This window comes from Myiozetetes cayanensis, unplaced genomic scaffold, assembly GCF_022539395.1.
Source record: "Myiozetetes cayanensis isolate MyiCay16 unplaced genomic scaffold, myiCay2020 scf18, whole genome shotgun sequence".
Classification (NCBI taxonomy): domain Eukaryota; kingdom Metazoa; phylum Chordata; class Aves; order Passeriformes; family Tyrannidae; genus Myiozetetes; species Myiozetetes cayanensis.
In genome coordinates this window covers 12,621,466-12,647,481 of record NW_026087389.1, presented here as the reverse complement: position 1 = coordinate 12,647,481, position 26,016 = coordinate 12,621,466, and the positions used below count along the sequence as shown (strand labels likewise).

The 26,016-nt window shown below is 38.1% G+C and overlaps 1 protein-coding gene across 6 annotated transcripts in view; it reads right to left on the bottom strand.

Moving 5' to 3' along the window:
- The window catches only part of ARHGEF3 (Rho guanine nucleotide exchange factor 3), a 102,773-nt gene that overhangs the window by 39,276 nt on the left and 37,481 nt on the right, over positions 1-26,016 (bottom strand). For 5 of the 6 annotated variants that reach the window (XR_007628689.1, XM_050312954.1, XM_050312951.1 and 2 more), the window contains one exon: positions 12,846-12,908. Coding sequence is in view for 5 of the 6 variants with exons in the window: in XM_050312954.1 (XP_050168911.1) it covers positions 12,846-12,908 (63 nt within the window). In the remaining variant the exon portion in view is untranslated. Of the gene's footprint in view, positions 1-12,845; positions 12,909-23,504; positions 23,553-26,016 lie in introns of those variants that run through there. The other variant, XM_050312955.1, reaches the window with a different exon arrangement.

Below are 26,016 nucleotides of genomic sequence, written 5' to 3'. Positions count from 1 at the left end.
GCTCCTTGAGTTCAGAGCAGATTTCACACAGTGTGCAGGAAGTCACTGTGCTATTCTAAGAAGTGATGGTACAAAAGAAAAATAAAAAAGTCACAAAAGAAGCAGAACTAAAATGCCTGAGCTGTAAGCAAGAACCACCAGAATAAGAAACAACAAACCTCTCCAGAAATAACATAATACATGCAATAAATGACATGTAAACAACTTACTCTAATACAACAAAGCTCTGACAGCTCTCCTCTTTGTGCCTCAAAGTTGACTCATTTGGCTTAATTAGGAAGCAGCAATGGAGCTTTCATAAAAGCGGTAACAAAAACTTCATCCAACTACTCTGTGCTACCTATAAATCCTTTCAGAACTTCAATTAATTATTAATTAGCAAGCAGTATAACAAACACTAATGCAGACTCTCAAAGAAGGCTTCTGCTCTCATGATAAATCCAGTCAGTTTGTCCCTTGTGAAGTCTCATCCTGTTTACATCCCATCATGTGCACATCACTGACCACCTTTACACCCAACAACAGATACAAATTAGAGAAAAATACCTGAGGTAGAAGCTGACAAATCTCATACAAAGATATCTGTAAGTAATAAATAAAAATATATGCCTATTAAAACTTGCAACTTGTCTTTGTTAATATTTTCAGACAATCAGGGTTCCTATTATTATTAATAGGAAAGGTTGGGGGTTCATAACCTTTCCTGAAATTAGCAGTTTCTGGAAGAAATTCCATTAACTTCACAGGAAGTAGAAATTTACTGCCTGCTTATCCCCCTCCAGCTAAGGGTTTGTATTTGTTTTGTTCATTGTTGGACTTCTGGAAGTGTGCAATTAGTTTCAGTTGCCTTCAAAGCTCCTCACAAATGTTCACAGCAAAGTACCAGCTATGAAAAGAACAGCAAAGTTCTTTACCTCAACTCTCCTACATGTAATTCAAAACTACAATAGGGTCAGTGAGATCTCCTGAAATATGGAGTACACAAAAAAGGCCCAATAACACATAGCCAGTTTTTACAGTTCCTTGAAGAACTGACTAATAACACAGCAAAGTTAAATCACAGAAATAGAACTTTGGGCTTAAACAGTTAAATTGTAATTCCAGTGGTGCTCTGGATACTCTGTAATCACCAGGGTACCTACTTAGCCTACAGCTGCAGCAGCAGGAACACAGTCTTGTTTTATGTAATAGGAGTTCTTAAAACCTTTAATATTCAGTTATCCATGTAACTGTAAAACTAAACCATTATAAATTGGAAATTTATTTCAGCAATATGCAGCTGGTATATATATATAAACTTAACATTCCCAACACCACCTTACTGCCTTATTCTACTTTATCAAGTAGATGGGTCACTTATACTCTACTGTGCCACATCAGGTTCATACTAAAACCAAGTTTGTTCTAAACATAAGGATGACAAATTTACATTTCTTTACAAACATAATTCAGTACAGTAAGGTAATTTGGAAGGGAAAAATCTCAAATTATAACAGTTTTCAGAGGAAATACAGAGGAATTCATAAAGTGTTTTTAATCAATATGCTAAAGAAAAACCAGACTAGTGGCCTAGTGCCATCTTCTGAATTACATTTTTAGAAAATCTAATCAAAAGTCAATTACATTCTCACAGTGAGTTAAAATCGAGTAGAACCATTAAGCACACAGCAACAGATATTTAAATGTATTAAGTTACCTACAGTTGTTTGGAAATTAAATGCCTCAGCAACTTTAACAGTTCTATGCAGATTTATGCATCCACCACTGCCTGAGAAAAACCTTCAGAAAAACCAGGCATAGAGTTCTAAGCAGTGCAGCTGAAGTGCTGGCACTGCAGGAAGGAGAGCTTTAAACAGATTGCGGTTCAGTTTCCAGTTCTATCGAATGTTCACTAAAGAAGTCAGATTACTGAGATAAATCATGAGAATCCCTCCTCCAGGAAGGGATTAAGCTCTTAGGGGCAAACAAAACTCAAAGGGCAACCTCTGACACCAGTACAAGGCAAATATATATACAGCTTAAATAGTATATTCTATGTACAAAAATAGCAGATCAAAGTCTGAACATTTCTTAAGAGAAAGTCAAATCTTTTCATTAGTGGTTTCCTAAGAACAGTGGTAAAAAATATCAGCTAGACTACTATAAACCATTGCCTTAAGAATTAACAGATCAATTTAAAAAATCGACCTTTTAATCCAACTAATGGCTGATTTAGCAGATAAGACAGAAGAGAATACAGAGAACGTAAATTGAACAATCCTCCAACGTAGCAGCAGATTTACATTTTATCCTGCACATGTAGAATTGAGTGAATGAACCTTCCAGGTTCACAACAAAATTATTGTATTTTCTGCTGACTAATTTTTGTAGCCATCCAAATAAACAAGTTCAAATAATGGTAAATATATCCAAAGTTACCACTGGAGAGGTTCAGTCCTCATCCAGGAGGGAAGACTTTACAATAGTCCAGTGCTCAAAATAAACTTGAAAATTGTCAGTCTAACCCTAAAATCTAATTTTTGTAAGGCAGACCTGTAGGGTTCTGTGATGTCAGGTGCATTACAGGCCCATTGCCTTAAGTCTGAAGTGACAAAATAGTCTTGCTATTTTGGTATAAGGTAGAGCTTAACCACCACACTTACTGCTTTGCAAGTTTTAATTCTCTTTTTCTGCATTTTTGTTCATCAGTAGAGCTGACACACTAATATCCCATTGAGAAACACATTCACACACTTGTAAAAAGAAAGCTACTAATTTTTTTCTTTCATAAAATGCTCTTAGAGCATTTCCAAACACACGCTGAGCTTCCATTTGCTTTCCCCACCATGGCATAGGGAACAAGGCAGTGAGTCAGCAGCTGTGAGCAGATACCCTTCAGATGTCCCGATTACAGAGCTACAGTGGTAATGGAATGGTAGAAAAATAATAAAACCACTTCCCTAAGAGATAAGAGCTCCCTAAGAGCTACCAAATAAATTGAGAAATCACTGCCACGCAGAGATCATTTTCCAAGATTACCATGGCATTCAAAGATTAGCCCAGAGAAAACCAGTGAAACTTTGATGGAAAATCCTGTTACAAATCTCTGTGTAACACTTCACCTGCCTGTGCCTTCCTACACTGCTCTGCAGGGAGTGGCCTTGGCACGTCCCCCTTCCAGCTGCAGCCACCGGCCATGGCAGAGCAGAACCCTGCCCGGGAACTCCTGCATTTGGGTCACACAGCAGCTGAGCAGAACAAACACGCATCATTACTTGCATTTTTCAGACAAGAATCTGATCAGGACAGAAGTCTGATGGTTCACTGAAGGTTACACAGAAAACTCAAGGCTCATGATGGAACAAACACAAGCCAAGTAGCCCATGTCACCAGAGATATCTGAGTGAAAGTCCTTATCTTTTTTTTTTTAAACTACTTTCACTGGCTAGAATTAAAAAGTACCTACTAGAAAATTTTTAACAGCAAGCCTGTCTTTGTTTTTCTTGTTCCTAATTTCTTGCTCAAGGAGTTATTAGATAATAATTTTCCTGTGGCTCACTTTAAAAAATACAAAGTCTGGTATAAGATTTTATTATAAGACCTTCTTAATTTCTTCAGAAGATACAGGTAGATGTTATCTATTATTTAATGAAAATCAGATCAACATGCTGATAAAATTAACTTTGCATTTGCTGAAACAAATAGTAGTTCCTCTGATCTACCTAAGCAAAAGGCATCACCTGAAACAACTGTTTATCAGTAGTTCTGGCTACAGTGAAAGTGTAGTATGGAATCCCCTTCCCTTACCTGTCCAGTGGATTTTATGGTCTTGCATTGATCTGAATGCTCATGTATGGACTAAGGCAATGTCCTAAACTGGTTTGTGACTAGAAACACTCTGCTAACGATAGATACAGAAGCTCCAGACTGGACTGCCTGCAGAAACAGTGGAGGCTTCTAAAAAAACCTTGCAAAACTCTCTGTAATGAATAACTTCATAATTATTTAATTCAACCACAGAGAGAGACGGATGGGACAATGCCCTCATAAGGCCTGTCTTAATGCTCTGATGTACAGAGGCATCCAGATGTCTTTACACACAAATTTAATTTCCTGTTATGGTTGGTCACTCCTAGAGCCACAGCCAAAATGTAGCTGGCATTGCAGGAATGTGTGGAGTTTAAACACACAGCCATGCTAATTCAATGAAATCCTGACTTGACTCCCACTTGAGATTTCAGTAAGCACTGGACTATGTCCAACCCTCCCAGCAGTTATTATTTGAGGACGAATGGGCCATCCTTTCCCTCTTTAGTGCAATAAATACAAGTAGAAGGTTTCAACCAAAAGTTTAACATAACTTGGAAAAACTCAGCTCTCTGAGTCAAGGCCACACACAGCACACTGCTTCATGGAGCCTTCATTTTTCTTACAAATTATGTCTGCACGGTCCATATTATAGACTCAGTATAAAATACAGCTACCAATAATGGTGTATAAAACTTAATTTTAGAAAAATTATTGGATTATACAATATTCATCACTATAGAACTAATACCAGTTTTTATTTTGACCTCTAAATAAACCAAATTACAGTAACTCATTACTTGATTCAATTTCATTATGAAAATCTCCTCTGCAAATCTTCATCAAACCAATCAGCACACACAATGCTTAATGGATATCCAAACTCATAGCTGTCAATAACATCTGGCTCATTTCAGTTCATAAATGCTCCCAATTTGCCACGTTGAAAATAACCAAACACCAAGCCTGCTTCTGTAACCCAAAAGTAACTTAAACTGAATTCAAGCCTCAATTGCCATTTTCTGTTATGGTGGAATTTCGTAAAGAAAAACAGCATCAGCCAAGAAAATTACATTCAATTCATCAAATTGCTACACAGCGATGTGATACGAACAGTAAATGGACAATACTGCCCTGCTAATCACCATCTGCCTGTAAAGACTGCTCGAAGATTGAAAATATATTAAAGGAAACTGATTTTAAAAACACTTTTTAATATACCATGCACAAAACTACTGTAGTTTAAGACAAGCTGGACTGCAGTTTATGCAGAGGTGGCCAAGAGGGCTGACAAAGTCCTGCCACAAGCAGTCCAATATACAGTATCTGAAAAGCCTCTCTGGATTTCTGGAAGGGGTTTTATCACGTCTTTCTTGCTCCACACACTGATGCACATTTCAGTTTTGGAACAGTAACACTGAATATGCCTCATCAGAGAAAAAAAAATAGAAGAAAAATCACTTCCTAGGAACCAACAAGTTCCCCACAAAATCATGCTTTACTTCCCCCTCAGAGACTACAGAGTACCAAGAATAAAGAATCAAATAAAGAATCTCAAAGCAGAGGAAAGGGCTTCTACAATATAGTAGATTTATCTTTTTTTTTTTCACTCAAGCATTTCTATTTCATTTTTACTGCTTGGTGTATCTTATGCACATATCAATCATCCTTAGCTCTGGAATTTGTGCTACCACCTTTTCCTCAACACGTCTGAAGACATGTTCCACGTCTTACCAGTACAATAACTAGTTCGGTCCAACTCTGCCATTTCTAGTCAAGATCATAAATAGCCAGTGGATGTGCTTCCTTTTCCAGATAAGAAGAGATACATCCCTTAATAATGAGTCTTCTAAAGATTGTACAAAATGCATGGAATTTAAAGTCTACAGCTCCTACTGCAGAGCAGTACACTTGAACAGGCTTATCTAATGTCAAACACTTGAATAGTTCCTCTGACTTCCAGCAGTTATTTCACTGAGACTATTAAACCACTTCAAAGTCAGCCAGAGCAATAGGTTTACATAATTTGGTGAAGGAAACCCCTTAAGGTCTTCCCTTATACTGCACAGTGGTTTCAGTGGCTCTCCCCATCGTTCACTGACCTCCTGTGGAGCAGGACCAGACAAAGATTCCACCAGATCCAATCTGCCAGAACTGGCTGTGCCCAACAGCACTGGAACCACTGACACAGCAGGACTGGACAGCAGGGGCTGCAGAGCACAAAGCAGCAGCAGCAGCACAGCAGGAGCCGGCAGAGGAGGGCAAACCCACCCTGGGGGACATCAAACAGCTACACAGAGGTGGGAGGTGATTATTATCCAGAGAGGTGATTTCCCCACTGTATTCAGCACTGGTGCAGCCTCACAAGACCAAGCACAAACACTGCTAGGTCTCTGTGTGTTAGTGCAGACATGAGCAACTCCTGTTTCCCTGGAGAAAAACTACAATTTGAAGATTTGATTTATACCTTCTGTATAAACTATATGCATGATGTCTGAAAGTCCCTCTGCCCCTCTCTCCCTTCTCCCTTCATTTTGTCTGAAGATACTTTGCCTGTGTTAAACCTGCTGCTGGAACTGCAACAGCTTCAGAAATTCTGCCAGAGCACAGGGATCATTCTGGTCATGCTTTTATTTCATTACAAAGAATATATGATTTCTTTAACATGGTATTCAGAAGGACTGGTATTTTTCTTTTTCAATTAGTTGATAATTTTTTTGAACATGCCGGTATAAATGAATATTAAGTTTATAAATATATATACATTATTATTATAAACATTGCTTATTCATGTACACTTATTTTTCTATAAAACATAACTTCAGAGACTCACTGGCAACAATATTTGTTTTCCTAAAGCTTTATTAGTTTACCAAAGACAAGATGACTCTAGCCTGTCTTCCTAAACCACATTATCCTTCTCTCTACTCCAATTTTTCAGTCCTTTCTCAGTTATAGATCTGACTTAAATAACAGGTATTCTCAGATATTCTTTCTTTTTGTTTGTGAACAGACCTTGTTTTATATGAAATACATAGCACATTAGAACTACTAAGGTAATCTGAACACTGTATAGGAAGAAAAAAAAAAACACTTTTGGAACCCTGACACAGCCAGGATCACTTAATAGTCTGGCAAATGGGCAGAGTTGAACTCAACTTGCCATATTTGTTGATTAGTCAAAGTATGTTTTCTTCCATGTCCAATTTCTGAAAAGAAGAAAGTAATAAAAGGGAACAATTTCCCTGAGGTCAGTGGAGTCTGAGGATGTTGTATCAAATTGTGTCTTGGACTTGAGTTTAAAAAGCAGCAGACAAATAGATGCTGGTGAGTCACAGTAAGATATTGTTACAGTCTGAGCTAAACTGTAAGAAAAATTAGTTTTACCAATCCAGCATGACCAGCAGTTTATCCATTTTTCCAATAGAGCACCTATAGGCCTTGTTTAATGAGAAATAGCAAGAGAATAACAAAACAGAGCATGACAACAAAACAGATACACGACATTACTCCAAATAATACCATCAGCAGACAGTGCCTAGTCTATGACAATCATATGATGGATTAATAATGGATTAAGAACAGTCACTGCATAATGAAGGCTGAGTCCAGATGGAGCACTGACTGCCCATGATATTAGTGTGATGTTAGGAGTCATGAATAATTCAGATATATTGTATACATCTCACTGGGCAAGCTGAAGGCCTTTTATACTATGAACACACAACAGACTTCACTTTATAGAAATAAAAGGAGCCAGATACAATATATATTTTAATTATCTCAACTCTGATAAGCTGATGTAGAAGTAATCCTCTCTAAGCTTATAAAGCGAGTTCGCCCTACCTTAGCAATCAAATATTATTGAGTTTATAATTAAGTTTAATTAGGTCAAATAATGTTTCAGTTATATTGACTCTCAAATACATAAGAAATGATCACTTCACCCTAAAAGCAATCAAAATTAATGAACTCTGATCTAGTGTATACAAATGTAGCTTAAGTCTAGGTAAGTTTTTGTTTGTATTTTATACTGGAGTGTATTTTATTAACTTGTAAGTTGACAGATGAGCTGTAAGACTTCTCCAGTTCACTCACTAATAAGTGACCATTTGGAAGAGCTTTATTTTCAGTAAAGATAACTGTTCTACATAACCAAATTAAATAAATCTTCTGAAATTTTGCCTTCTTTATTGAAGTGTTTTATATGTCTAGTTCATCATATATTTGATGTATATCCCTTCCCCTCAATATAACAAGAAAACAATAGCAACTTCCATGAGTTTACAACAAATTTGGATACGACCAATTGCAGAGCAGAACTGCACACCATAGGCCTGATTTTTTTTCTGGACAGAATTTTGCTCAAGTAAGTATAATTTTATTCTGAAAAGTCCATGCTTTGCATTTGGTTTTACCAGCTTTTTGCTCTGAATACCTCTGGAGTTAATTATGATTTTATAGAGTTCAGACTCACGGGGCACATGGTATCATCACCATTACAAGATTTCAACTATTTTGCAGTTCCCCAAGCTTTAAAGGGATAGCTATAAAACCTCAAGTGTGTGTAAGCCATGTTAATGACATAATATCTGTTAACCAATATGCATATGCAAATCTAGCACCTATCATTTTAAGAGCACAGGCGTGAGACACACCACTGGCTGAGTTAATTGCATGGACTGAAGTCTCTTAACTGAGTTAATTCAACATGAGGCCAACATGAACAAAGCCATGTCAGAAAATAGGCACATTTTCCTTTCAATACAAACCTCTGACTGCAGTGGCCTTGTATGTTCTTGCACTCAGCCCTTACAGTCTGCTGGTCACATCTGCCACAAGTTATCACAAACTATTTGACATTGAGGGGATTTGCAAATCCACTTCTTTAAGCTGGCAATAAAATGAGCCAAGAGCAACCAGCCAGTTTAATAAGCCAGTTTATCAACTCCTGAAGCATCAAAACAGCCCAGCTCACTAAACAAATACAAAGATTATTTAACATGCTTAGGCTACTGGTCCTTGTCCTGAGTCAGCAAAGCTCCAACCAGCATTTCCTGTGAAAGGAAATTCAGTCTGTATGACTGATTGCCAGGTGTGCCTGGCAATGGTCAGTCAGAGGAAAAAAATTAAACCCCATTTTTATAAAAAGATTGTAGATAGATGATGATGTAAATTGGTAGGAGACCCATATGTATGTTGCTTTCAAGGGTATGAAGCAATCCAGTCATTAAATAGTTAATATCCTCTTCCTTTGCTATCCCCCACCCTCTCCTGGACAAAGGTGGCCAACAGATACATTTACACAAATTGGAAACTTTAGACAGTAAGGATGGCTGGATCTTTCCATTGCCAAGTACAAAAAAGAGGCAGAGCCCTGAGGTGATGCCTGGGAAGCAGCACAGCAGTGGCTGCAGCACCTGCTTTTTCCATCAGCAGCTAAAGGAGCTGGAAGAACCAACCAGGATCATTGACCTAATCATGTAAACTAGACAGTGTGTTGCGACACAAAAGTCTAACACACTTATTTGTTAAATACATATGCTATTTAATAAAAACCAATTTTATTGCACAGCCTGAGAGATTTATTGTCTGTAAAAATTTAATTATATATAATTATCCCAGTTAGAATCTCAATTTGTAATAGGGAACACGTGCATTCAAATTTTTATATTCTTAGCCACTGCTCTGGAAAATAAATGCTTTCATTGAAGATATGCATATTAACAATTTGGGACATCTTTTGGACATAAGAGAGTTACTAGACAAAGGAACCTGAACACTTAGCTATTTACATCATGCCACAATTAAGCCTAGAGCCCTAACTAAGTCATTTCAAAACTGTCATTGCTTGGAAGAAAAGGAGGTGTGTGCTGGGCTAATGGAAGTCTTAGATGGCCATGACAGGCTAAGGATGGGTCTCAGGCCAGCACCATTTTTCAGCAATAGGAAAAAAGAGCTGTCCAGGCAGGGTGTGAAAGCAGAGCAGACACCGAGTGATGCCCACGTGGTTCCCTCTCCCAGACTCAGAAGTGTGCAGGTTCCAGGGTTTCTCCAGCTGGATGCCTTCACTCACTCTAATAGCTCTTGATGGGTTTTTCTTCCATGAATTTGCCCAATTTGCTTTTTGAACTTCTGCAAAACCTCTGGTATCCAGAACCCCCTGTGCCAGAATTGTGCACTGCATGCTAGGTGAAGAGACATCCCTTTTAGTTTATTTGGTTGGAACCTACAAACAGTTTTATTTTGTGCCCTTAATCACTAGAGAATTAATAACTATACATTGATATATAGAACTAATCACCCACCAATTTTTTTCCCCAGTATATTTGATTTCAGTTTACACAGGTTTCAGTATATTTGATTGTTTTCCATATGGAAACTGTTCCAAACTTTCAATTGTTTTAGATACTTCTCACCAACATCCCCCTTTCCCTTAAACCAGCCTCACCCCTACCCCTGTTTTTGGGCATAAGTTACTTGGTATATGAAGAGTGGAGAGGAACCCAGCAGGGGAAGATGGATTTGCACATCACCACCACAGTTGGTTTCTGTGAGGTACGAACCAATTCTTTTTTTGAAATTTTCCTTCTTTCTGAAATTTGCCTTCACAAACATGAGAACAAGAGTTAACCAAATCTCTGCCCTGTAACAAAATCTCTAATTGCTTAGAACATCAGCTATGGTTCTCTAAAATCAAAACCCAAGTCAACAAGAGACACATCTCTCCCCAATATAAATAGCATTCAAGCACAAGCAGAGAACAAAATGCCTCTACAGGTGAGTATTCAGCCACAGACTGCTGGATTCCCACGGTCCCTTTTGTGCTACAACATTCCACAGGGTAGCTGAAAGACCCTCCAGTATTTTCTAATGACATGAAACACTCACTATTCAATCTAGATGCATGCTCAGCACTGCCTTTATCATTATCCATCAACAAAATATGATGTGAAAGGAAAAACAAAAGTTGATTTGCCGTGTCCAGGAGGCTCACAAAGGTGGGAGTCCTCCTTTACCAGGGGGATTATAATCTAGTTGGCAGGAACACAAGTCATGAGAAAATGGGTCATTCTTCCTGCCCAGCTTGTTTTAATGTCAACAGCTCCAAGTTTTGATGGGCACACTTGACCCATCACCTGGAGCTAAAAAACCTGAGGCTGTTGTTCTGAAGTCACATGCCAGGCTCATTTTCCAAGCCAAAGGCACCTTCCCTCTCTAAGTCACCGTGACAGTTCAAGTCTTGTGTCACAGCCAGAGGCAAAGCAGCCTTTAGCAGCAATTCCTATGAGTGATGAGGGACAGGATCTATCACAGGCTAAACAGGAAACTGAAAAATTATAATGTAGAAGAGTTCAGGGCAAAGTAAGTTCCAAAGACACAAGAGCCAGTACAGTCGTGGCCATACTCCATAGGATAATCAGAATCCCTGTCTGCATTTCTGCGGGCCAAATTCAAGAGTAAACCACATTGACCCTCCTCTATTAACAGAAACTGTACCTTTCAAACAGTTTTTACATCTTTAGCTACTGATCAAAACAGAACTATACTCATCCAAGTATTTTTACAGCAGGATAACAGCTTCTACACAAGAGTTTTACATAACTATCTTAGTTATAGAAGAATAAAATACACACACTCCTTACAGAAACATAAAAATAGTGAAACCCAGCATTTTCCATCCCAGATCAGAGTAATGAATCTAACAAGCTATCAATTTGTCCATAATAATAATAATAATAATAATAACAAACAGTCAACAATTTTTATTTTTCCCTGAAGAATAACAATTGCTTTAAAACTCCTTTAAAGGAAACACAATTCCTTTGAAGTTGGGCCTAGGCTGCTGTGGGTTTATGATTTGCAGAATCTGGATTCTACCCAGCTCACTTCAAGTGCCTGCAAGAGCTTGCATTTGTCTGCAGCCATCCAGGCAGGTGAGCCCTTCAAAGTAATTGCTTCTTCAAAGAGCACATAGACTTCAAACCAAAATGAAAATTTGACCATTAAAGAAAGCACAGCACTAGCTTTGACACCTGCTAATAAATAAAACTGTTAAAACAAGCAGTGTTTATTCTCTGGTTTTTAAACTTACTTTTTCAGTCTGTACTATATGAGAGGCTGCAGAGAGGGAAAACTGGTTTAACAGCTGACTGTAAACAGAGCACTGAAAATATTGATGAAAGCACTGAACAGAAGGAAATACATTTTCCTACATCTTTTTTACTTCCATGGATTTGAAATGATAACTGCCAGCGTACCTTTATATCACAACTTAACAGGAAAAACAACACACATTGCAGTTTGCTGCATAATTACCCTCATTAAAACTTGGATTCAACATCCACTATAATCAACAGAAAGAGTTTGGTCCTTATAGTTTACTTTTAAAAAGAAGCTAAAAATGACTATAGTGTCACTGTAGTAATTTTTAAAAGTTATAAAACAAGTCAATATTTCACCTTTACTTACAGAAACAACTGAAAAATTCACAAGTCTGAATATTTGTAGTGAAAAGTATACACATTATAAAATGTGTGGCTTTTATAAAACACATTTTCTGGTGTGGCCTTCACATCTGAAGGGTGTGATAGGGTGGCAGAGCTGGATGTGATGAGCACATCACTTCAGCAGTGACACACAGAGGTCTTACAATCTTATCATCCCATTACACAGTTTCACAACAGCAGCATTAACCACAGGCAAGTGAGAGAAAATTTCTCATACACCCATGCAAATGCATAAAAGGTTTGGGTTTAAGTCCTGCATTCAAAATTCCCTTTTATCCTGATAATTATTTACTAATAAGAGATTTGCTACTTTACAATAAACTGTCACTATAACTTTTCATTTTTCTTTTAAAAGTATCATCAGAGAAAATGAGAGCAGAAATATAGCAAATTCAATTTTTTCACAATAAGCAGAGTAACTTATTCATGCTATGTATGAAAACAATACAGCTGAGAAGATGAATGGGTTTATTTCAGAGTACCCCTAATAACCATATTTTGTTTAAGGGGTTGGGGAGGAAAGGCAAAAAAGAAAATGAAATTACTCACACTTGTATCCAGGCTGCAGATACTGATTGTATCTTCATCTTGAGTACTCTGTTTTCGTTTTTTCTATAAAACAAAATGAAAAGAAAAACTCAGTTTTGATGATACCAACTACCATTAGCTTGATCCTGAAACCAGTACACATAATGAAGTCATACCCATAAATACAAGTGTGTATATATAGCTAATTATTTTCTCTCATCATCATTATAATTATCATGTCTGTGAGTATAAACTCTATTTTCACAAGTTGAAAAGCCACCAATTAGCGCATTAGTGAATTAAATGCTGTTCCTTTTTCTGCTCTGTTTCTTCAGTTAAGAAACTTAGTTCAAACTAAAAGCGTAAGTAATTATTCCATGTTGTAAATTGTACTTTGGCACTTGATACAAATTTGTGTAACTAATGAGACTGTCAGGAGGAGAAACTCGTACTTTGTGTTGAAAGTCTAGGCTTAAGATTTTTCCAAACATATATTCAGCACTCAAGTCCTATTCCCAGACAGTCCCCATAGTGAGGATAAGAGGTGAACTGTACTGCAGGAATTACATGAACACATATTTGGGGTTCACTCTCCATGTCAGGGATTGCACTTCTGCTCCATATTCAGGTTTTGGGTTTGCAAATGGCACACCCTCCTTTGTGTCATTTCACAGCTGCACCACAAGATTCATATTCATGCCCTTCAAATAAGTATGAAATTCCATTTAGCAGATCTCTATGATTTCTACCAGGTCAGGAAGACTCAGGAAACAGGAGAAGTCCCAGAATACACGATTCTTATTTATCCAGCTGTGTTGTCTTCCACTGCCAGCCAGAGATAAGCATTCACACATCATAGTTTCCAGTCTACAGGAGTCAAAGATGAGCAATTTAGAGAGCAAAGAAAAACCCACACAGATGCCATACAGAGCTCCCAGATTATGAGATGATGAAAGCTCAGCTACCAGGCACAAGTTGCACACACTGCAGGTATTTTTTAATTCTTAAAAAAAACAGAGAGAGAGAAAAACTGTGTCTCCCCTCTGCAGTACCCATGCTCCCAGCTCTTGTGAAGCCTGGAGGTTTTATTCCATCAAGCCACTGAAACAACTATTGAATCTCCTGGGTCAAGCATATGGTTTCTGAGAATTGTTTCTCGGATGAGCACGGATAAGGAATATTTATCACAAAATCCAGATGTTTTGATTTAGCTTTTTTTTAATTAAACTGTAGGTGCTGAAACCTTTTATATTTACTCACTAGTTTTCAGCAGATCTTTGACTTGTGTAATCATATTTAAACACAGGAAGTAACTTCTCACACTTTTTTTTGACAGTAATTTCAAAGTCAGTGACAGCTGGGTTTTAACATCTTTATTATCCACAAACTGGACCATGAGTTCTGTCACCACATTACCCAGTGAAAAGTGTTTAATGAAAAGTAATTCTACACCCTCAGATTAAGCACAATCAAAATCCCTTCTACTATTACAGTTCAGAGTTTTAGCAACAAGTTAAAGGACTGACTAAAACACAGAAATTTCTGGCCCAGACCACACCAAGCAACCAACATAAATATCTGAAATAACCCTGAGTATATTTGCTTATCCTGTATCAGTCTTTTATAAGGTTGGGTTTTTCCCCCCTACAGGACAAACTAATCTGAATTACTATTCCAGGGTTAGCCAGTGTGAATTCATTGCGAAAAACACAAAACAAGGATGAAATCTGTCAGGTCAGTTCTTTGCCCAAAGGATAGCACTTCCTAAGATCCCAGTGAACATGTTGCAGGCTATTTTTCAAGCCTAAGTAGAATTCTGTGGACACAAATGCATGCATCCTTTAGTTTTACTCAAAATAAAATATATATATATATATAGGTTCTACTGAAGTCTGAGTTTTTATTTCACAAAAAAGAAATTATTGAACTAAAATGTACCAACCCTCCCACACAGTGGTCACAAGTTAAATGAAAATGAAGGGTGTTTAGATTTGGAGTACAGATTTCTACAGGAGAAGGATAAATTAAAATGGTGCATGGATCTGGTGTACCTGAGTCTATAATAACTGCTCATGTTGCGTACAGATGGACAGGAAGCAACTGCACTCACAGCTTGGGTTGGTGTTGCTTTTAGTTTGATATCTCAAGTGACAGAGGTATAAAAATGGTTCTAACCTAAGCCTCAGTCTGCAAAATATTAGGGAGGAAAAAAAAAGTTAATTCCAAAATCAATATAGTACTTAAAAAGAGAGAGAGAAAAAGTAAGTTAAGTGCTTGATGAGAGTATGTGCTCCCAGAACTCTACAGGCAGGTCAAATTAGAAAAAAAAAAAAATTCTCTGTCTAAAATAAGTCCTATGCATTTCGAAACTTTAACAAATGCTTTCCACAATGGAATAGACTCGATTTCATTGCTAATGGAGTGTAACAAATGACCACACACACAACAAATAGGTAGCTCCTTTGTTAAATAACTGATTAAAAGACTCTTATTGCAGTCACATGGCTACAGATTAACACAGAAGGTGGCATTTCCAACGCAGGCCGACTCTAATGAGAGTAGATTGAGACTATAAATTACATAATATTAAGTAGAAGCCCACTGGGCAAGGCTACAGGATTAAAGTGAACTTGAATGAGGCAGGACAACCCTTGTACTGGAGAGGGCAGGTTACACAACAGCTCTGTGTGGGCTTCTAATTGCTGCATTCAGATGGCTCCAAACCACAGAGGTGTCATGGACAAAGCAGTGTCCACGGGGACAAGCATCCAAGGCACGGCTATTCTGCACAAAATGTAATTAGGAGTAATTAACACGCTCATATCTTATTGAGAGGCCGCCTCTGTGGTTATACAACTAAATATCCAAACAGTCACAAGGAACAGATCAGTGTCACCTGTGATGTACAGAACAAAAGCCATGAAAAGACAGGGAAAGTGTAAGGAAAGCAATTCCATACTGAGTGTGGGACAGCCTGCACAAAGTAGATCTCTTGCTTGAGCTCTTACTTCATTGTGCTAATCAAAGGATCACTCCCCACTGTATTTCAGATCTTCTACTTATTGAAAAGTAATACACACACACACAAAATTAATCTACTAAATAACATATATACTGTACAATTCTTGTTCTCTGGAAGCTTGCAATATTATATTCCTTATGTTCTCTGTAAGTTTGTCTCAGTGACTATGCAAGACATGTCATTGCATACAGAAATCGTTAAATATTAACCACTGTAGGCAAGATCAATGTTTTAAATTTTCTGAGAGTTTCAAGAGCTATTACCACTGGATAAGGGGGAGGGGGAACAGAATGGCAAAAAAAAAAAAAAAAAAAATCCAATAATTGAGCTACCAGATAAATTTCTTTGCCCATAATAAGTGGATTAGAAGCAAAGATTGCAGTAGATATTGTGCAGGGAGCATAAGGTGCTCATTAAATTAATCCCTGCTCTTTGTGAGGAGCTTTTCCCCAGAGGAGTCACAAGTCCTGTCTCAGTTGCCATAGCACAGTGCAGCTGACCTCTGAATCTCCCACGTTCCAGGAAATCACCATTTTATGCCTTAAATCACACGGCACATCAAGCAATACAAACCTCACTGGATTGTGATCTCCCCACTTTCACGAGTGTTCCTTTCACGACCCCCCAGCACAGCGTAACAGCTCCGGCACAGACAGAGGCAGAGCCGGGTGCTGAGCCCGTGTGTGTCACTGAACACAAAATCTGGGATTGCTCCCATCAGGCTACGAGCAAGGGACAAATGCCACCTGCAGAGCATTGCTTTATCAGAATTTGTACATGCATGAATCAAACTAAACTGACAAACTTTATGTTTATATCCTGTTTGACTTGCTGGGAAAAAAGGAAAGTTTGGAACGCTTCAGTAACTCCTCTTTTTTGCACAGTGTTTGGAGATCTTAGGAAAGGGGGACACATCTGCAAGAAAAAAAGTAGCAAGTATCTATTCTGATCAGAAGTGTGTCTGTGTTTTGTGAGGGACCACACAGGTGCATTACATGCATCTGAATGGCTACCTCTGAAAAAACTTCTCTTACCACAAGTTTGAATCCTAAAATTTGTGATGCTGTTGCCTGAAAGGCTGTGGCTGCATCCATAGTTACAGAGACAGGATACTTCCTGGTCTTAACATAGCAGGAAAGAGTGGCTTTCCATAATTATCTCACAGGAGATGAGAAGGTAAAATATTCAATTATACGTTAAAGCCATGATTTAATTAAAGGAATTAAAGCAATAAGACATTGTTATAGGAAGGCTGGATTAACATCCTCTTCATCACAGGGTTTTAGTTATCAATCCACAGATTTATATTTTACCACCTGGGAAATGAAATGCAAAGATGAACAAAAATAGCTTGGCAAAACCCATGCTGTGGCAGGGAAGGAAATGCTTTTCAGAAGAATTGCTGACTTTTGTTAAATCATCCATTCTAAATGCTTAGAAATGTGGTATAAAAATAAATAAAAATAAATAACAGTTCAAGACAATGTATTTGCATAGACACATCATACCCTTAAACTTTCTAAGTCACAGACAAACTCATTTCAAAATTGAACACAAAATTACTTTTTAAGCCCTTTTTTTGGTACAGAAATCCATTTAACAAACGAGGATCCATTCATTCTACTGAAATAGATTTTTCCCACCCCCCAAAACAGAAAGTCCAAAACACAGAAGAACTGAAAACCATTTAATTAGTTTGTAGTTCAGATTGTTTTCATAGGAAAATATTTTTTAAATGGTCTTTTCACAACATACATCTGAACACACTTCAGCAGTGCTAATCAGAAGAAAATAACTTTGTGAGTAATGAGTTATGATATTTGATCACAATAAATGGAATAGGTAGAAGTGCATATATATACACAGATACACTAATATATAAAAATATATACGTGTGCATATACAAGTATACACACACACACACAACTAATTTGCAATAATACAGAAAAGGGAAAACCACAGCTAACAAAGTTTTGGATCATTTTTACTGTTGAGCAAAAGGCAGAAAGGGATTCACTGTTCTCTGGGCTTTATGCTCCTCTCCAGTTTATGGTACACTTTTATGGTACACTTTTATCAATGTCTTTATCAGACTGAGTTGAAAAACAAAACCAATCAAAGAAAAACCATTTGAAGAAAAAAAGTAAAAAAAAAATCCAAAAGGGATTAATGTGGAAGGAGGACAGAAAACTGACCAAATATTTAATAAAAAGTCAAATATCACAGGCCAGAAAAGGTTCTAGTCACCCTCCAAAGGGTGGATTACGTCTGCATGAAAAGCAGCTCTATTACATGATTTTTTTTCTTTTAATTTTAAAAAGCAATCAGTATCTCCTTAGCCAGCTGAGAGCACTTTCAATCCACAAGGAACCTTCACATGAAAAGCCTGTTGATGGCCCTAGGAATAACAGCCTGTGTTGAAATAGCTGGGAATAAGGCAAGAACACACCATCATTTTCTCTATAGAAAGACATCAAATCACAAAATAATCCAGATTTCCACTTGAACTTCTACTCACACTGGTTTTATACAAGATTCCTTTAAAAAAAAAAAAAATCCAGTTGGTTTATAAATTTTCTTTTTTATCAGCATCATGCACAGGTATACATACAATTATGCATGAGCACTTCCATGCACCCTTCTAATTCTTAAATCCCTAACCTGCACAGAAGATGCTAAGTTCCAAAGAATATTTCAAAAGAATATTCAGACACTAAATTCTCATCTTTTTATACTTTGTAGTTTGCCAGTGTGTCTACACTGTTGATCTCTCTCTTAAAAAGCCTCAAAAAATACCTCTTGCCAAGACCATATTTATTCCCTTAATGACTCCAAAAATTCCATCTGCCACTGCTTCCATGTTATATGTTTCAAGTTTTCACTGTTTCCATTTCAAATCACATTCCAATGTTCTCAAAGTTATCAAGCTCCCAGTCAGTTTTATCACAGAGCATGAAGGCCCAGAAGTCAGGACAGAGTCCAATGATGAGGTACAAATGGTACAAAACAATATTAAAAGGTATGCAAGAAGTGAGGTGGAATGAAAGAAACAATGCACAATTCTAGAAAGAAATCTGTGCAGCAGGGAAAGGGGTCATATTAATCACACAAACATCTCTGCAGTCCCCAGCAAGAAATATCCTCATTTCCTGTTGAATGTGGTCCTTGGTTCTGAGCTAAGCCCTTACCATTGCACAATCCAGCGATAATTCATTCCCTAGAGTTTAAGTTTTTTCAGAGAGGGATGGGTCTTCCATCCCATTTTAAAAAGCCCTGTTTCACTTTACCATAACCTGCCACTCACTTCCATGCCAGTAGCAGTGTTGCCTCCCTATTCCATCTTTCACTTCCATTGCTGTACCATTGACAGCTCCAAGAGTTTGTCTTCCATGGGAAGACAAAAACATCTGAAAGTGAATTTTCCCAGAGTATGATGCTTCTTTATAGCTAAACGATGCCTTATATATGCTTTTTGGGACCCTAATTTCAGAACACTGAATTTTAACATAAAATGTTTTTAAAAGAACAGAACCTGCACTTCAGTATCACAGTTCTTTATGTCACACCAGCAAAAGGAACTTGCAATCAAAAATTCCTTAGTTTTATAATAAATCTGATTTCCGTGTATTTTTCCGCTGCCCTCTACTGTTCAGAGCACCGGAGACATTCCAGGTTTCGTTTTCTCAAGAGCAACACAAAAATCTAAACATTAACTCCATTGTTTTTAAGGGAGAAGCAGCCAGAGGTGACCCCACGGCAGAGCCTGCACCGAGCCTGGGACGCAGCATGGAAGGTCTGACTTCCCACCCCGCACATGTTGGGCTGGCAGGAGCCCTGGATACCGGTGTTAGGAACAGAACTTGCTTGTTCCTGGTGTTGCAAGGAAAACAAACAAAGGAAAAAACAAACTCTGCTCTAAGTCTGTTACAGCACAGCAGAAAGCTGAGAGGGAGGTGAGGTCATCTACGGTGCTCAAGACCCTGCCACTGAAATTATTTAAGCCCTTCTGAGGAACTCCCCATCCCTGCCAGCCAAAATGGCAGCTGCTTCTCACCCTCCTCTCACCACAGCAAGCCCCAATTCTGCAGTGCTTATTGTGATGGAGTGGAGATTTTCCGGTCAATGTAACAGAAAATGAACACTGAAGTGAACAATGAAATGAAAGTTATATTCAATGTGTTTAACATTAACAACAGGAAATGGGTGTGCATGTACGGGATGCTGTAAGGACAAGGAGTAGCAGAGCTTTGTTTGAGGACTGGTATTTATTCTGTCTTTATTTAGCCTTCTTCCTTCCCCTTTTTGGAAGATGGGGGGAGAGGATCAGTAATGGGAATCTAGCAGAGTTACATACACTAAAACTTCTTCACAGTTTCTTATAAAGTCCAAATAAAATACAGCTAAATAAGTTACATTTCTTTCTTACTCCATAGGAGTTTTTTGTTACGTGAGTGAACAGCAACCCCTATCATACAATCCTTTCTCAGAACTTGAAGACTGCTATGTAAATTATGCTTTCATTTAACACATTCAATATCTAAGGATTCTAAATTCACCTAGGATATGAACAAAAACTAAGATGCAACTCAAGAGAGTCCACACACTATTTAGATTTATCCTCTGTTCTTCTCACAAAGGCTTTTCAGCTGGATTCTGTCAGATCCAGTTGTTTATAGCCCCAGATAATAAAAACCAGTCAGCATGCAAATAATCCCTGGATTCCTTTGCCTTTGGCAATCTGAGGTGATGAAGTTGCAGCTCCAAGCCTTGTATGTTTGTGTGGAGGGAGTTTATTACAGGTCTAATTGTAAAAGGAAGAATAATCAAAGTTGGGGTGCTTTAAAGCTCTAACTCTATCCTCAAAGGTTTTGTGCACTTGCACATGGGGACTTCCTCTGCCTGGACAGCAATGACCTGCACTTGCTGCTGCTGACCATTTAATCACGACTGTCAACAACCCAAACTGCTGCATCTGCCTATGTGAGAGGGAAGACTTTTTTTTCTTGGAACATAAATCACAATGAAATTTTCTCCCTTGAAAAGCAGATTCATTCAAATGACACTATTATTATTTATTTATTTATTTTTAGGTTTGTTTGGTTTTAAAATCCAACGAAGCTTCTCGTTGTAAAAGGGAGGTTGGCTCACTGCTGCTGTGCACAGCACCACAATCACGTATAACAGAATGAAATGATCTCCATAAACTAGGTCTTCATGGGTCATTCAATTGGCTGATGTGCATAAACTGCAGTCACCCCAACCTGTTCTAATTCTCTGCTGCTGCTCTGCCTTCTGTGCTGCTGTACCTTTAAACCACAGACATTCCTGCACGTGGCTTTTGGTGTAAGTGCCTCAAGAGCTGCTCTTCGGCATCACCCAGAATAGAGAAAATGGCTGCACCCAAAATGGATTTTTCTGCAGGTAGAAACAATACCACTTTTAGTGAAATTGCATGTTGCTATATCCATTTTGGACAAAGCATACAGAACAGGAGATGGAATTCGCACCCAACCGAAAAGGTTTCAAAGTGAGCGCAGCAATATTAGTAGAGGCTAAACAATCTGTGTGGTTCCACTTCAAACACGCATTTCCCCTGTGTTCCATGAAAACTGGCATTTATTTTATTTCTGCTATAAATTTTCAAGTGAAAATTTACCTAAAATACATACCCATAGAAACTATGCATATTAATTACATCCAACAATTACATCCACCAATTTAATAGTGTGGCCATTAAAAATAGCCAGTCCCAGCCTTAAGTTATTTAACAAAACTTGAGAATTCAAGTTTATTATGTCTATTAAACTAATTTTATTCGTTGACTAGCTCTTCATTTATCTGACCTTCTTAATAAACTTTCTGAGCCTGCTGAAATTTTAATGGCTTTCTTTAACGTGCTTTAAGTCAGAACTGCATGAAGTACACCAGGTAACATCTGAAAAATATTCTGTGCAATAAATTTATCACAGATCATCTCTTTTACTATTGAAAATTGTCACAGGGAACATAAAACCCCCAACATATATATATATATAATCTCTACTAACAATCCAGCCTTAAGGTTCAGTGTACTTTAACCTCATTCTTCACAGCAAATCCAAGAGCACACAGGTCTTTGAACACAGTCACAGAATCATTTAGGTTGGAAAAACCCTCCAAGATCACCAAGTCCAACCATTAACCCAGCACTGCCAAGGCCACCAGTTACCCATGTCCCTCAGTGCCACATCTACCTGACTTTTAAATCCCTCCAGGGATGGTGACTCCATCACTTCCTTTGCAGCCCATTCCAGTGCTTGACAAACCTTTCTGCGAAGAAATTTTCCTTAATATCCAATTCCCTAAACCCGCCCTGGTGCAACTTGAGGCCATTTCCTCTTGTCCTATCTCTTGTTACCTGGGAGAAGACACCGACCCCTCCTGGCTACCCCCTCCTTTCAGGCAGGTGCAGAGAGCCATGAGGTCTCCAGATCCCTGACTTGCCTCACACTTCAGGCCTCCACCTTTACCACATGTTTTCAAGAACTTCAAAGCACAGTTTTAGTCAACGTAGACTAAAATAAATATTTTGAAATAGCTTTGCTTGTTAAATGAGAGGAAGCTCTCAAGTTCTCCAGCAAGTGACAGGATGCTGTAACCTGGGACTGGAGCTACAAAGTTAGAGATCTGTTCACTTGTGTCCCTAAAGTGCTACTCTTATTCACACATTAACAGTCCAAAATCAAAACCCACACAAATCACTAAGAACCACCCAGTACTAAATGCTTTCCACTGCAAGATGTAAAACAGGTTTGAAAAGTTTTTACGCCACAAAGTTCGAAATTACAGATTTTAATTCTATACTTCATTCTACTGCTTAATGAACATTGCAATCAGGAACCATTTACCCCAAAAATATTTAACCTGAATCTCCCTTGCTGTGAAATAAGCCTGCTCATTCCTGTGCTACCCTTGGCAAATACAGAGAAGAAATGCCCACTTTATAATTGTTCCCACCCACTCAGAGACAAACATATACTCACACCTCATGTCGAGTCTTGGTTTGGTATACACAAGATGCACTAAATCTTTTAAACTTCCTTCAAAGGCTGTATTTTCTACGGTTATTGTCAGTCTTGATACTTTTCTACGCACATTTTTCCAAAGTGCAGGGTCTGTAACAGCACTCAGTTTTCCAGGTGACACCACATCCACATGCTGCAGAGCAGAATCATTCTGCACTGTAAATACACTGGAAATAGGATCTGTTGCAGCTTTCACTTTGACAATGAATACACTACTAATGCATATTGCTATAAATGTTCCCCTAGCATCAGCCAAAATCCTCATTTTCATGTTAGGAGACAGAGGCAGAAATATTTATTACACATGTATGATAGAAAAAAGCAAAACCAAAAGACCTAAACCCACCATCCTGCAGCAACAATCTACCAACACAGAGAGAAAAATAAACCGTCCTCCATCCCATTGGGAATATCCCAGTGTATCATCTAAAGCCATTTCTTTCCTTAGAGAAGGAAACAATCCTGCCAAGCAACACTTTGGTTTAATCAATACCCAGTTTTAAGTCCTGGCATGCTTGGAAGCAATATCTGTGCAATTTCAACTTAAACACACACAAACAATGAACAGTTACACGATCCCAAATTCACGCTTACCTGGTAATGCACAGAAAAGCAGCACCACACCATGAGGTACTTGGTATTGTACTCAAATTTTAGGAGGTTTCTTAACATTAAACGTGGCTGTGAAAAGTCTTTGTTCCAAAGGAGTCCCTGTGTCTCTCCTTCAGTTTTGGGCAGGAACTCCTCCCCGTGCAACCACACAGTTTGCTCTTGCTTCCTGTCATGCAGAGGACTACAAGTGTCAGAAGCTGAGTGATCTGTATTGTTCTGTCTATCTCTGTTGTGGTTTGCTCTCACAGACTGCTTCCAATGATATTTTAAACAGACAAAAAGTGGTATACAAATTGCCAACAGGTGGATGGCACCAGTTGAAGGTAAAGATATCATTAACATGCTTTTAAAATAAAAAGTAGATGTTTGGGGACTTTGAGACTCAGTAACTGAAACACAGTCCATCTCCTACCTGTGCAATTCTCAGTCTTAAACAGCAGCAATGAGCTTTGAGCTCAAGAGCAGACAACTATTCCCCAGATGTAGATGTCTCAGCAAACAAAACAGGTGGTAGATACTGGATAGAGCTTTTAAACATTTATTTTACGAAGAACTTCTAGTATTTGAAAAGTATGGGGATCTGCTAAGTAGGAATTCTTAAATTAACAGGAAGAATTCATCAGAAAATGTTTTAGAATCAGCCCAGAATAAAGGACCAGAGATGAGCTTGACAGAGCACCTGAAGTTTGCATGTGAGAACATGTCAAGAAAGTGCAGGCTTTGATTTTATCCCTGGTAGTTCAATATAACTGACAAAAGAAACTCCATTTTTGTTGATTCTCCTCCAATCTGGATCAGGAAGCCTTTAGCAGCTGCATCCTATGAAATCCAGTGAATCTTTGTTTCACTGGAGTTCTGAAAGCTACGTATCTTAAGCATCAAGAAAGCATCCAACTTAAAGTTATTGCTCCCTCAGAACTATGAAGTAAAACTGTTGCTACCTTAATGAGATAACATTTCCCAGCTCACTTGGAATGTCAAACCTGCGGATCTCCTGCTGCAAGGGGGACACACTCACACTGGTGTGGGATCATCAGCGTGACAGAGAACTTGAGGTCAGTAAACTTATAGGATTAGGTTCCAGACTCATAATCCAAACTGCAAAGTATAATAGTTCCTTGAGAGTTCTTATATTTGCATGCCACATCATTCTGCAGACAAGAACAACTGAGTGAGATTGAGTTGCTAATAATGAGTCTTCAGTGGGGTCTCTCATACTACCAGCTGAGTATTTCCTAGTACATGTTTCCCTTCAATACATACTCAGTTAATTTTCTGGTTTGGCCACCTTATTAAGTTACATTTCTTCAAGGTAAGAAAAGCTAAGATTCACAAGATGCTTATGTACAAGTCACCAAAATACGTATCTTCATACACATTACATGAAAATTTGTGTTTGTTGATTCATTTCAGCTGCATTTGAGCAGCCCTGTCCAAAATCTAGACATACATAAATACCAACTTCACTTAAATAAAGTTAGGTAGAAAACAATGCAGAATATTGACCCAAAAAAACATCTCAAGTGGTTGAAAGACAGGCTTTGAAAGGCTTTTATTCAAGTCATCCTCAGAAACCAGCAAAAAGAAACTACTGAGAGATAGATGAGATTTAGGTCTTTTTAAAAGCATGTGTGGACTCTAATGTAAAGAACAAGGGCAAATACAGGGAGAAGTAAGATCCTGGAACTTTTCTCAATGCTTTGTACACACTCAGTAAATACACAATGAAAAGTTTCCTGAGTGCTTACCTTCTAAAATAGTTTCTATGCATGTGTAAGATTCTTGGTTTGAGAAAACTTCTTGATTAGTCATTTTAGACAACTGAATCTGTTCCCACTACTATTGCAAAGAAACTTCTGTGTTTGTTTAAGACTTAAGCAATAATTGTGGGAGAAGTCCAGGCAAGTATCCATACTGGACAAAGAAAAACAGCTGAATGTCAACACTTCCATTTTAAGATACCAGTACAATGAATACATTTTTGTCATATTTTCTACATTAACAGTTACAAAGTTCAAACCAGATATTTAGCAAAGCCTGCAAACTTCTTTTACTACATTCTCTGCCTTAAACTAGAATTAGACCTTTTAGGTGCAGGGAGGGTGAGTATTGTTTGATAACAGAATGCTACTTTAACTGTTAAAACCACTTTTTGTTCACACCACCACTAATAGGAAACAACAATAAGAAGATTGGGCATTACACTTCTGTATGCCATTTAGACTCTGACAAACCTTTGCTTTATCAAGTTAGAGGCAGTTGCTTGGCACACATTTAATTAGTGCTGCTGTTTACTGCACAGTTCATCTACAGAGACAGAGGAAGGGTGTGCTCTGCAGCACCCTCAGTGTTTACACACTGCCTCGCTATACATTTCAAAGAGGATCCAGGTAGGAGTCACAGCTACCAGAAGCTGGAAGAAGTCACAAACACATATGCTGTGTAAGAAGTTATGGTATTTACTTCCAGTGAAGGTATTCCATAATAGTTTAAG